This window comes from Microtus pennsylvanicus, chromosome 15 (genome assembly GCF_037038515.1).
Source record: "Microtus pennsylvanicus isolate mMicPen1 chromosome 15, mMicPen1.hap1, whole genome shotgun sequence".
In the NCBI taxonomy this organism is placed as follows: Eukaryota; Metazoa; Chordata; class Mammalia; order Rodentia; family Cricetidae; genus Microtus; species Microtus pennsylvanicus.
Genome location: NC_134593.1, coordinates 29,435,852 through 29,447,602, shown reverse-complemented (window position 1 = coordinate 29,447,602; position 11,751 = coordinate 29,435,852). Strand labels below are relative to the sequence as shown.

Sequence of the window (11,751 nt, the reverse complement as noted above, 5' to 3'; positions counted from 1 at the left end):
TCTCCAGAAGGCCCCAGAAGGATCTAGAAGGCAGGCAGGCAGTGAGCTGCCACAGGTTGTGATTGAGTGAAGGCCCCCTGCCAAGTTGGCATGCTCTGGCAAAGTTGTGGCGACCCCCACAGCACTGGCTACAGCACACACTAACATTTTACTGGGAAACTACTTGAAAATAAAATTCCAGCAACACAGGTGAGACATAAGCCTTGCTCTGAGGCCTGTGAATGAACGTGTGATATTCGGTAGAGCGGAGAGCTAGAGACAAAGCCTGTGTACTAGGGGCTTGTCCTTAGCTGGCTCTGCAGGAGACCAGCTCTGGCCATGTTGGCATGAGGGGCCCACCACAGCAGAATGACCAGAGTTCTGCTCCCCATGGCACCATGTCTTACCCAACAGTCTGAAGAGTCACGAAGGAAAGGGTAGTGGGTTCCCTAGAGCAGGTCCTCTGGAGGTAGTCAGAGCTACGGTCCCCAAGTTCACAGGAAGCCCAGACTCTTCTAAAGGCTGAAGCTCCTGCTGGCCAGACACTATAGCACACTCTGGACGGTTCTGGAAGTAAAAAGGCCCCTGGGGTTTTTCTACATTGCTTATTAGTGTTGGGCAGAGGGAAACAGCAGCCTGCAAGGCTCCCAGTTTCAGGCTCCAGGAAATGGAGGACTGGCAAGGTAGAATAGTGGCCACCTGTCTCCAACTGGCAGGCCACTGGGAGGTCCACGGATCCATGCCTGCTAAGAGCAAAGGCTATAGGACTCAGTCATCAGCCACGATGGAGAGGGCTCGGAGCTCACTGAGTTTGGCCTCGTTTTCCCGCTCTCGCTGCTCATCTGAGTGGCCTGGCTGGTCAAGCTGCTGGGTGAGGTCTCCAAAGATCTTCTGCATTTCTGAGTAGTACACAACCTGGGGAGGAGGCAAGAGTTCCAGAAACTGGACTTTGGTTCTACGCAGCACCCATTCAGTGAAGCAGCCAAGAGGTACAAGCAGGGCCGGGTTTGGGGTCTATGGGTTGCTTCTTGATGAAGGGGGTGGGGATGGGGGGTTCCTGTCTTGTTCCTTCACTGCCCCCCCCCCCCCCAGATCTCACCCTATCACCTGGCAGCCTAGGGATGGGTGAACCACAGCTGAGGCTTTTTCTACTGCATAGAAAGGGAATCCGTAGTTCCTTGAGGGATGGGGTTGTGAAGGAAGTGCTACCCTTTGAACCCCTGGCTCTCCAAAACAGCTAATATAGAGAGGGGATTGTGCATTTGAGGGTGGCCGAGGGCAGGCTTGGGTTTACTGTTTTCCTAAGCTAGCAGGAGTTGGGGGCTTCTGGTCATGGAAAAAGAACAAGGCAGACATTGGTTCCCCAAGCCTTGAGAGTTGGTTCTAAAAGTCAAGTCAAGGGAGGCGACAGCTTCCCAGATTCCACCATTTCCCATTTTCGCTCATTATCGCATCCAGGGTAAGCTGCTTAGCTGGAAAGCACCAGTGATGTGGCTTGAGTGACAGGGTGGGAAGCTGGAGAAGGTCCAGGAGGGGGAAGAGTTTCTCCAGATGGTAGGTGATGACTTCTACAGAGGTCAAAGGTCATTTCTGCCTCAGTTTCCACTTTTTGACATGACAGTGCACACTCATCAAAGCGTTCACACTCTATTCTTCAAGCGCCTCAACTTTGAGACAGACTGTCTCCAGGATTCTCCTTCCATCCAAGAAACTGGAAGGTGGTGACCGGGAGGGTGGCTGTGCAGCAAAGGCCAGTGGGATGTGATGTCCTAGGAAATCTCCCCAGAAGCCAGAGCTGGGTTCCACTGGGCCAAGTGTTGGGGTCCCCAATTCCTTGCCTGGGCCATGCTGCCTGGTGAGTCAGCGGGATGCTCACTTCTCTAGTGACTAATAGCAGCAGCCGGGTGAGGAGGATGCTGGCACAGAGGAGGTGGTAAACAACCCTGGATACCCTGCTGCTTGGTTACAGGGTATCCCACTGCCTGGGCACCCTGCGACTTCCTCTAAGGATCTGGGCTGGGGTGGTGGACACAGGTCACTGGAAGCAGAAGCAGGTGTCATAGCAAAAGAGGGCAGGCCAGCAGCTCCCCTCTAAAGCTACAAAGGGGGCAGCAGCTGGAAGGTGGCCCTTGCCTGCAGGGACAACAGTAGAACACCCTCCTCCTGAGTATCTCAGTCTCACTCCCGAGAGAGCACCAGACTGAAAACATGGGCATTAGCAAGTCTAGGCTCCAGTGTGCACCTTGCCTGGGCTTCTTGATATATTCTGGCCCATGCCTTTGGATGGGAAATGTGGATCAGGCTTTCTTTACTCAGGGCGCTTGTGACTAAGGAAGCAACGAGGAAATGAGGTTGTCCACTGGAGGGCACCAGAGGCCCAGGTAAAACAAATAGGGCAGGCAGAGCTTGGGGACAGGAAACCTTTAGCTTGGGGACCAGTTAGTGCTGGGATCCTGAGATGGAAGCCAGCACCTGTGATCAGTTGCAGGGTGTCGGTGTGGAGAAGACCTGCTCCTGGCTTCAGTACCACTGCCTCTCCCACCTCACCAGTGGGAAGAACAATCCTAGTTAAAATTTGCCTGAAGATGAATGGGGAAGAGAGGGCAGGAGCTGCATACCCTCCCATTTGGGCCCCCCACCCCGGTGGTAGGAGACACTGGGGTGTGTTTCTGGCCTGTGTCCAGCTCTCTGGCTACCACGTCCATACCAACCTGCACTCCACTGTCTTTCCACTAGGGGGAGCATTACACCTAGAGGCCAGCATCTCAGAGTTGGTCCAGGACTCCTCCTTAGGAAGCTCAGTTAGGGCTCCTGTAGGTCTCCTGCTAATGGAAGTCTCCTATTGGGTCCTCGGGCATTCATTCTACTGGCCTCCCAACCACCTCTACAAAAGACCTGCCCAGTTAAAATGGTGGATAAAGATGCAGTCTGGGGTCTTGCTGCTTGAATGTAGGAGGAAGAACTCAAGGGGCAAAGGGTTAAACGAAAAGGAACCCTGTCCATCACAGGGCTGGAATCAAGTGGAATGGAGGATGCCCAAGAGAAGCTCCTGCATGACATCAGTGCTGGGCACCAGGGCCGGCTGGGGCACTACATGAATTCTCAAGAGTGCCTGGGGCAGGAAGATGCTGCTGTCTGCAGAACATAGCTATATCAATGGGAACTGGGCTCTGACAAAGACTATTCCCCAAGGGGGAGCCTCGCCTCACCTGTGCCCGGATCAGGGACTCAAAGCTGGGCTGGAAGTAGTCAAGTCGGCTGCCGTAGAACCGTGGCATCTCATCCAGGAGCTGTTTGTTCTTGGCCTCGAAGTCTTCCCGCACAGGCCGCAGCTCTTCTCGGGCCTGGGGAACAAGACCCTGGTGTCAGGGCTGTCGCTGAAGGGGGCAGGGTGTGGGAACAGCGAGGGTCCTGGGTCTGCGGGTCCCCATGTGAGGACCTCCGGGCAATTGTTCTGTTTACCTTGCTGCTCCCCTCCTTCCCCCTCCCGCTGTACCTGGTGGAGCTTGGCCAGCACTGGGCCAGTCTTCTCCTTTTCCTCGTACTTCTCCACCTTGGCCTGCAGCCTCCGGTAGTCCTGCAAGGCCTGCTCCCGCCGTTTCACTGCCATGTTGAGGCTTGGGAATACGCTGCCAAACCTGTTGGGCACAGCCGGGTTGGAACAGGCTTGTCGTGTGTATGTGTGGTTCTGACAGTCACCCCTTACTCAGAAACATGTATGACACACCTGCTATGTGCCAGACCCAACAGGCTCTGAAGCTGTGGGACTTGTGCTGGCAGGATGAGATGGGGGCAGCAGACAGTACTGAGTGCGCTCCCTAGACTGCAGGGGGGGCTGGGAACAAGAGTGCTCCTTGCCATGTTGCTGTCGCCCTACATACCCTGAGCCCCATCACAGAGAATGGCGGGGATGATACTCCTGAATACACTAAAAAACAAAACAAAACACACCAGCAGGGGAAGTCAAGGCCGCAATCAGGTGGTGATGATCCAGAAAGGACCAGAAGTTTCTGAGTTTGCCAGCACCTTTCCTACTGCACCACAGTGCCACTGACAGGTGACAACAAATGACAGCCTGTGGAGAAACACAAACGCTATGGCTCTCCCACAAAAAGCCGGGAAAAAGGAGTGTGGGATGACCACTCAGAAGACTGGCCATTCAGAGGCTGTATGTTAAAGTTGGTATCTGACTGTAACTATCATCACCAGGGCCACCTTTCGGGGCCCAGACAAGAGTAAACATTCTTTTTGACACAGATGAAGGACGGAGGTGAGGCGACCTTGTAAGCAGGTCTCCCGGAAGTGAGAAAATGGGGTATGCAAAGCCTTAAGGGGCTGTGGCTGACCTTGGCACTGTACAAGGCTTCCCTACCACACCATGAGGTGCCTACTGTGTCAGCCAGGAGCTCTGACAGCCTGGTATGGTATGGAAAAGCAACCAAGTTATTCAATGCCTTTGGTCACTCAGGTGGAGAGACACAGTTGGTGACCTGGGACCAGAAGAGTCAGCTTATCCAGGAAGAGCCCAGAGAGGGTGACAAGGCAAACAGGAGTCAGGGGGATGGGGATCTTCTCACTGGGACCCCAGGCAGTGGCTGAGGCAACCAGAGCTGAGAGAACACCTGGATTCTTAGGGTAGGCTTCGACCTGCAGGAGGCCCTATTCCCAACCTCATGAATTCAGTACCTAAAGCCTCAACAAGTCAGGGATACACAGACGAGAATATTGACTACTGTTAGAGAATAGAGAATATGACCCAGCCAGGCATCAGGGTGCCCCAAGCAAGCAGCAGATTCCAGGAGCAGATCAGGGTGACACAAAGGGCTTCCTCTCAAAGGCCACTGAAACCAGTTCCTGTGCTTAACCTTCAAAGTGGGCTCATGGCTTTCCTGAAGACGCTAGTGGGCCAAGGCCATCAGGATTTCTCTGAGACCGCAGTCATAGGGCCTGAATAGTAAATAAGATGTGATGAGGTGCTCTAACAGGTAGAAGATGTGAACCCATGGGGCTCTGCACGTATGGGGACCAGGCACCACCAGGTCACACTGGGAGGAGCCAAGCACATTGCCTATGTCAAGGCAGCTGTGCCTGGCCATTCAGCTGCTCTGGAGCCCCCTCTCCCTTCCTGGGCAGCTGGGCAGTGTGCGGCTCAAGGGAACAGGTGCCCGGGCCTGAGAACTACCACCCTGCCCCTCCCTCTATCCCAAGAGAACAAAGGGCCCCAGTAGCCTGCTCCTGTTGTCAGGAACAGCCTGCTGCTTGGGTGGCCCCAGGGCTAGGGGTCAGAGACAGGGTAAGAATGAGACACAGGCAGGAGGCGGAGGTGGAGTACTTTTTCCTGCCCAGGTCTCAGGATCTCTTTGCTCACTGGAACTCACCTCTCAGGAGGGCAGGTGGGCATCACAAGAAACAAAGGCACTGTGTGAAGGACAGCCTGCAGGTGTGAAATGGCCTTGGTGCAATGCTGGCTGGGTATGCAGCCCTGGGTACATGCCAGTCTCAGCACAGCTTGGATATTAGCCCACGATCCTAGTCCTTTTCCATGGTTGTCATCTTCAAGACCAAGTCCCACCTCCTGAGAGTATTAATTCTAATACTTGATGACCTGGCCAGCTCATGAAGGACACAGGTCAAAGTGCTGAGCTGGGAGACCAAGGCTAGCACAGCCCAGGGGTTATAGGGATGTGTGGTGTCTAGACAGCACTACTAAATAGCATGCACTCCTTCTCAGAAGCCCACAGGCGTCAAGACCACCACCCTCTGCAGGTGCCACTCGTCCTGCTGGCCTAGCAGAGGCTCCTGACTCTTTGGGGACTCGCGTGTCTCCCTCAGATCTGTCTCCTACAGCAGTACTTCTCAGTCAGGCTAAGAGCTGATTGAGACCTGAGCTTGGTTAGCAGCTCAGGCTACTGGAGATGAGTCCCTAACAAAGGGGAATCTAGCTGTGGACCTAGGACTGGGAGTCCGTGAGACAAGGGACAGGACTCACGCTCTCTTCACCTGAGGGGCTATTGACGTCACTCACAGGAAGAGTGCCTACTTTCCAGCCTTGGACAGATCCCGCCAGTTACCTGACAGCAGGGTCCAGTCTAGATGTGAGCTAACTAGGGTGCAGAAGGTGAAGACAGGCGTGGGCTGGTCCCTTGCTGGACCTTCCCCAGATACGCTCTTGGACCTCACAGGGTTCCTGCTGATCTCCTGGCCACCACGACACATGGGCCCGGCTCTCGAGGCACAAAGCTTACATTTCTACAGGTCTGCTTCAAATACACACGGCGGAGACGTCAGAGCCTCTGCTGCTCTCAGCTGCCCCTTGATAAATTAGGGGTAAGAGACGGGCCATATTCTGCTCCTTGGCCCCATTCAAATCCTACACCCTCAAGCACACTTAGTTCACTGAACCCTGCTTCTAGGTACCGACTTTACCACACCAAGGAACTGGACAAATTTCTGCCAGTGGGGTTGCTGGGACACTGCCCCTGCTCAATATAGCAGCACGCACACCTGGGCTCACTTGCCTGAGTTCCCAGTCTGTAAGTACCAAGGACAGATGCACATTGATCTTCAAAGATGGAGTTCAGCCTAGGAGGTACCCATTTCTTGCCTGGCATAGGGTTCAACACCAAGCTTGCTCCCCAGGGAGGTAAAGCGTGGGGTGAGGAGAGAGTGGTGAGGGAAAGAGGCCGGCTGGGAGGTGGGCTGGGAGCAGCCGGCCTGGTGGGGAATGCCTGCCATTCCTCATCTGTGCCCACACAGCCGGGATCTTCCGCCCACCAGGAAAGGGAAATTGAAAGCATCCCCATCCGACATGTGAACAACCCAGGGGCTGGGGGATTAGAGCCCGAGCCCCCTTTGCGGGAGATGCTGGGGGCGACAGGGTGGCCATGATCTTCATTAGAGGACAGGAAAGCTGCAGTTTCCTGTTTCCGGTGCTGGGGTCCCTGGGAGCTTCTCTCCTGGCACAAGGATGCAAGCGGGGAGGAGGTAACAGGCAGTGGTGGTTTCTGTGGTCATGGGGGATTGTATGTTGGCTGTGGGCTGCAGAAGCCAGCCAGGCCCGAGACTCACACAGAGGTCAGCGGATCCATGGCGGAGATGGTGGCCGCCCCCTCTGCCACGCCCCCACCTTCCTGGCAGGTGGTGGGCTGCGAGCTTGGTGGGAAGCAGCCGGGGTTTCTCTCTACTTGGCTGCAGAAGCCAGAGATCCGATTTCAATGCCGCCTCGTTGGTTGTGAAATCGAGAAGGTAGTCACCCCCCTAGTTCTCTGAGCTGGCAGTCCTGCCAAACTCTGCCAACTCTGGGTGCCTGTGGCTGCCTCTGGGCCCCCTGTATCTCCAGCACAGCAGACTTCTCTGTGCACAAGAGCGCACCCCTCTGAGAGCCTTCCATTCAGCTCTGAATCTATCTTGGGCACCAGATCAAATGAACAGCTCCTTCTGCACTCAGGCCCCATACAGAACCTGTGGTTGGGGATGAACTCTAACTAAGAGGCAGGGAGGGGTTCGAGAGCCCAAGCTGATGGGGCTGGGGTGGTGGGCATGGGCCAGGCTTGGCCTCACGGCATCTGCAGGTCCCGCGTTGGGAAGAGGCACTGACGAGGCTAGGGAGGCTGTTCCTAATCCCACTCCCAGACGTGAACAGGGAAGAATAGCACTCCTCAACACCCAGACTGTAGGATCAAAAACGATTCTCTTCATCTTCCTCCAGCTTGATCCTGGCCTAATGATAATGAAGCAGAGGCGCACTGCCTCGCCCTGGCAAGGCGACTGCCGGGACCACCGCAGAAGAGGTAATAAAGTACAGCTGCAGCACGGAGCGGGAGCCTTTCTAGGTCAGAGCAGGCTGGGAGAGGCCAGGAGAGAGGAAGCACTCAGGAGCTTCAAGGCAAGGCTCGGGCCAGCCTCCTCCCCTGGGGACCCACAGGACAAGCCTGTCTGATCCTTGACCAGGGCCTGCAGGACCAAAGACGGAGTCACTCTCCCAGGTCACGAGTGAGGGGACCTTCCCAAGCAGGATGTGATCAGGCCGCCACTGCTGTGCCCTTCCCCATGTGCAGCCACCCCCACGCTTCCAAAGTAGAGTGCTGTAGGCAGCTGCATCCCAGGCCGGCTGTGAGATGAAAGGCCTTGCTCATGTCTGCTGAGTGCTGGCCAGGAGCTCTGCTCGCTGCAATCAGCCAGAGGCAAAGGGGAAGGGGCCAAAAGACCACCAGGGCAGCGTCTGGCACCATGGACATGAGCGGCTCTGTCCCCTACAGATGGACTAGGCAGTGCTGGTGCTTGGCAGCAACCAGGAGCCTCGAACACGGGACACGATGTATGGCTGGTGTCCCTGCTGTTCCTTGTCATGGGAAGCTGGGGACATGCTGCTAGAAATGCTCCTTGGTCCCCAAGTGGCTAGCTGGTCTGCTTTTCCCACAAGTGCCTGGGGCCCATTTCCTTGGATAACCTTACTTACTTTTTCAGGGGTTCAATCACTGTCTTTTGGATCTGGTTCACCTGCCAAAAGAAGAATTAAACAGCATCCAAACTGAGAGCTCTAGACTCTTCTGAAGGAGAAGGCCCCAGCTTCCCCAGAAGCCAGAGTCCTGAGAGCTGGGCAAGAGGGGATCCGGGTGAGACAGGCAATACAGTATCCATATTCTGCAGCCAGAGGAGAGGGAGAGGCCAACCAGGGACCCCGAGGGCCACACCTAGGGCTGGGTCTGGTCTCAGGCCAGGCTTTTCCTGTCAGTGCTACTGGGCCAGGTTTGTAACAGCTTTGCTCAGTGTGGAGGGATGGGCGGGCAAAGCTGTCCTGCAGAGTGTGGCTGCTGTAGGCACCTCGTGGCTTCATTGTGGCCTCGGTGACATGCCTCACAGGAGACATGGGCAACTGAACAGCCTGGTTTGGGAAGAGCTGGGCTTGGGGAACATCAGGCCTTAGGAGGCTGAAACCCCAGCACCACTTACAAGCTATGATGGGCACTGTATCTATGTAGGCCCGAGGGGAAGGGGGCAAGCACTGGCTACTGGCAACAAGACCTGCTTACCTTCTCCTGGTTGAAGGCGTCCATCCGTTTCATAGCTGTGTCTAGGGCTGTCACCATGTTCAGAAACTCCTGGTCCTGCTCGCACAGGGGGTTGGAGAGTAGGTCCAGGGAGATCTTCACAGCAGATTTGGACATAGCTGTTAAGGAGGTTAAAAGATCTGTGAGTTCCCAGAGGGCCAAATTTCATGATCTCCTTAGTGTTCCTTGACCTCCTCTGGCCTAGGGGTCTGACCTGAGCACCTCTGCCTATGCCATGGCTACCAGAACGTTGAGGTTCCAAAAAGCTATGTGACATGCTCCGTGGTGCTTACCACAACTCCTAGCCACGAAGAAAAACTCCTAGGTTGTTCTAGGACCAACCAAGTGTGGGTGGGAAGCTGTACAACACATTTCTGCTCTAAAGATGCTAAGTCAATAATCGCAGAATACAAGAACCCATATTGTAGGTGGGTTGCCCGCCTGGACTGTCTCATGTACCCCTCTGCACCCCAGAGCTAGTCCACTTATCCAGACTGGACAGAGGGTGAAAGCTTGAAGTGCTGTGGGCTTTCCAGAAGTCCCAGGCAGCACCGAGGAGGATGGAGACTCGATGTTAAATTTGAGGCTCTTGATCTAGGGCTCATTTTTAACTTTCCATTATTTATACATGAAATTATAGAGGGATAGGCAGAGGGCCTAGAGAAGGACCAGGCTGGCTCAACACTGTCCACACCAGTTTCTAACATATCTGACTGAGTATTGGAGTGGAAGACAAATCTGGCATGTGACCTTGGCCAAAAGGCTGAGGAGTAACAGATGAGTGTCCTGTTACTGTTGTTCTAAATTGTACTGTGTACTGCCTCCAGGCTGGCCTCACTATGAAGCCCCAGATGGGCAGTGATCTTCTGCCTCGGCCTCCTAAGAGGTGGGATTAAAAGCATGCACTACCATCCTTGGCTGGAATTTATTTTACTATTACTTGAGTGTCACAGCACTTAAGCTGCTATTGATTTTAAGGCATGCAGTAACTGTAGGAACCATTAAGAAAGAAAAAGAAGGGGGCCTGATCTTGACTTGCCCTGTAGTCAGACTGATGAATATCTTAAATATCACTATAGAACCTTCATCCAGCAACTGATGGAAACAGAGGCAGAGACTCACATCGGAACACTGGACTGAGCTCCCAAAGTCTAGTTGAAGAGTGGGAGGAGTGGATAATAGACTCTGTAGTCAAGGTCTCTTCCTTGCAGACTCCTGATGTCTACTTGGTTGTGATGTCTCACTATGGAAACAAAATCCTTGCTCCATTTCTACTCTGACCCCTCAGTGGTGTGGGAAGCTGGTGCCAGCGGCTCCCTTGCTGGAAGGTGGTGGCAAGTGATGTGATGGCCCTCCGTGAAAGTCAGACCCGCTCCCGAGCCTGGCCCTGGCTCAGGAATGACAGAAGTAAGGTGGGAGTCACGTTCAGACTAGCCCACAGCCTTGGGGTTGACAGAGAAGCTTGAGGGCACAGACCAAGAAGGCGGGCGGTTCTGCCAGGGCTTTGGCAATAGCAGCGGCTCCCTAGGAAGACATTTCTCTCTCAGATCAGAAGCTGTTCAGTGTGTCTATTGAAGGAATAAAGAAGGTGTAAGTAACCAGCCGAGTCCTAGTACCTGGCAAAAATGGGGCAACCCCAAGGCTTTGGGCCTATCAAGGGTTTCCTTTTCTACTGCATGCCAAGTGGGACAATGGTAGGTTCTCAACCCACCCCGAGCTGTCCACCATCCTGTGATCTTTCAGATGGCATCTGGATACCACTGTGTTACCTGAATCTGGATTCTACTCTTGGGGCAGACAGTCAGACACTAAGATAGGTCTGGTTACTGCAGTGAGCACCCCTCCCCCATTAGTGCGTCCTAGCTTAGAGCAGTCAGAAAACAAGCCAGCCAGAAACAGGCAGGTGGGCTGGTGAGATGGCTCAGCAATTAAGAGCACTTGCTGTTCTTCCAGAGAACCCAAGTGCAGCTTCTAGTACCCACAAAGGGTCTCAGGATTGCCTGTAACTCCAGCTCCAGGCAATCTGAAACTCATACCCACATGAACGAACACACACACACACACACACACACACACACACACACACACACACACACAAAGTAAATAAAAGAATAAAAGGTTTAAAAACAAAACCAAAAAACTCTGCCTCAGGTGACTGACAAAACAATTTCCATTTTTAAAGGACAGACACCAGGTGGTGGTGGTGCACATCTTTAATCCCAGCACTTGGGAGGCAGAGGCAGGATCTCTGTGAATTCCCGGACAGCTTGGTCTGCAGAGCAAGTACCAGGATAGCCAGGCTACACAGAGAAATCCTGTCTCAAAAAAATAAAACAAAACAAAACAAAACAAAACAAAACAAAACAAAAGATGGACATTTCACCCGCCCTGTCAGTCTTAGTTAAGAAGATGTACTGTAGGTGGATTTCCTCTGTGGCTGTTCAAACACTCGGTGACTACCACAAGACACCATTACACCATGTGGCTGAACGAACCAGGTGGGCCTTCAGTTCTTCTTCTGCCTCTGGGTCAGTGAGCACAACCACTCGGGTTAGGCCACCTCAGGGCCTTTGCTGCAGTGTTCTCCCAGGCACAGAGAGTACTCCCTTATTCTTTCAGGTACAGGGATACCTCCCGAGAGAGGCTTCCCTGCTCATCCCACCTAAGGCAGCACCGGTTACTCCCCACCCCTTTACAGTCCTTCATTGCATGGGCCATTGCA

The 11,751-nt window shown here is 54.0% G+C and overlaps 1 protein-coding gene across 2 annotated transcripts in view; it reads right to left on the bottom strand.

Moving 5' to 3' along the window:
• Positions 1 to 142: 142 nt before the first annotated feature.
• Positions 143 to 11,751, bottom strand: part of Bin3 (bridging integrator 3) — a 36,899-nt gene continuing 25,290 nt past the window's right edge. For both annotated transcript variants that reach the window (XM_075949212.1, XM_075949214.1), the window contains exons 5-9: positions 9,012 to 9,148; positions 8,438 to 8,478; positions 3,476 to 3,617; positions 3,189 to 3,323; positions 143 to 894 (exon numbers count right to left, since the gene is read on the bottom strand). In XM_075949212.1, coding sequence (XP_075805327.1) covers positions 748 to 894; positions 3,189 to 3,323; positions 3,476 to 3,617; positions 8,438 to 8,478; positions 9,012 to 9,148 — 602 coding nt within the window. In that variant the 3' untranslated portion in view covers positions 143 to 747. The remainder of the gene's footprint in view (positions 895 to 3,188; positions 3,324 to 3,475; positions 3,618 to 8,437; positions 8,479 to 9,011; positions 9,149 to 11,751) is intronic.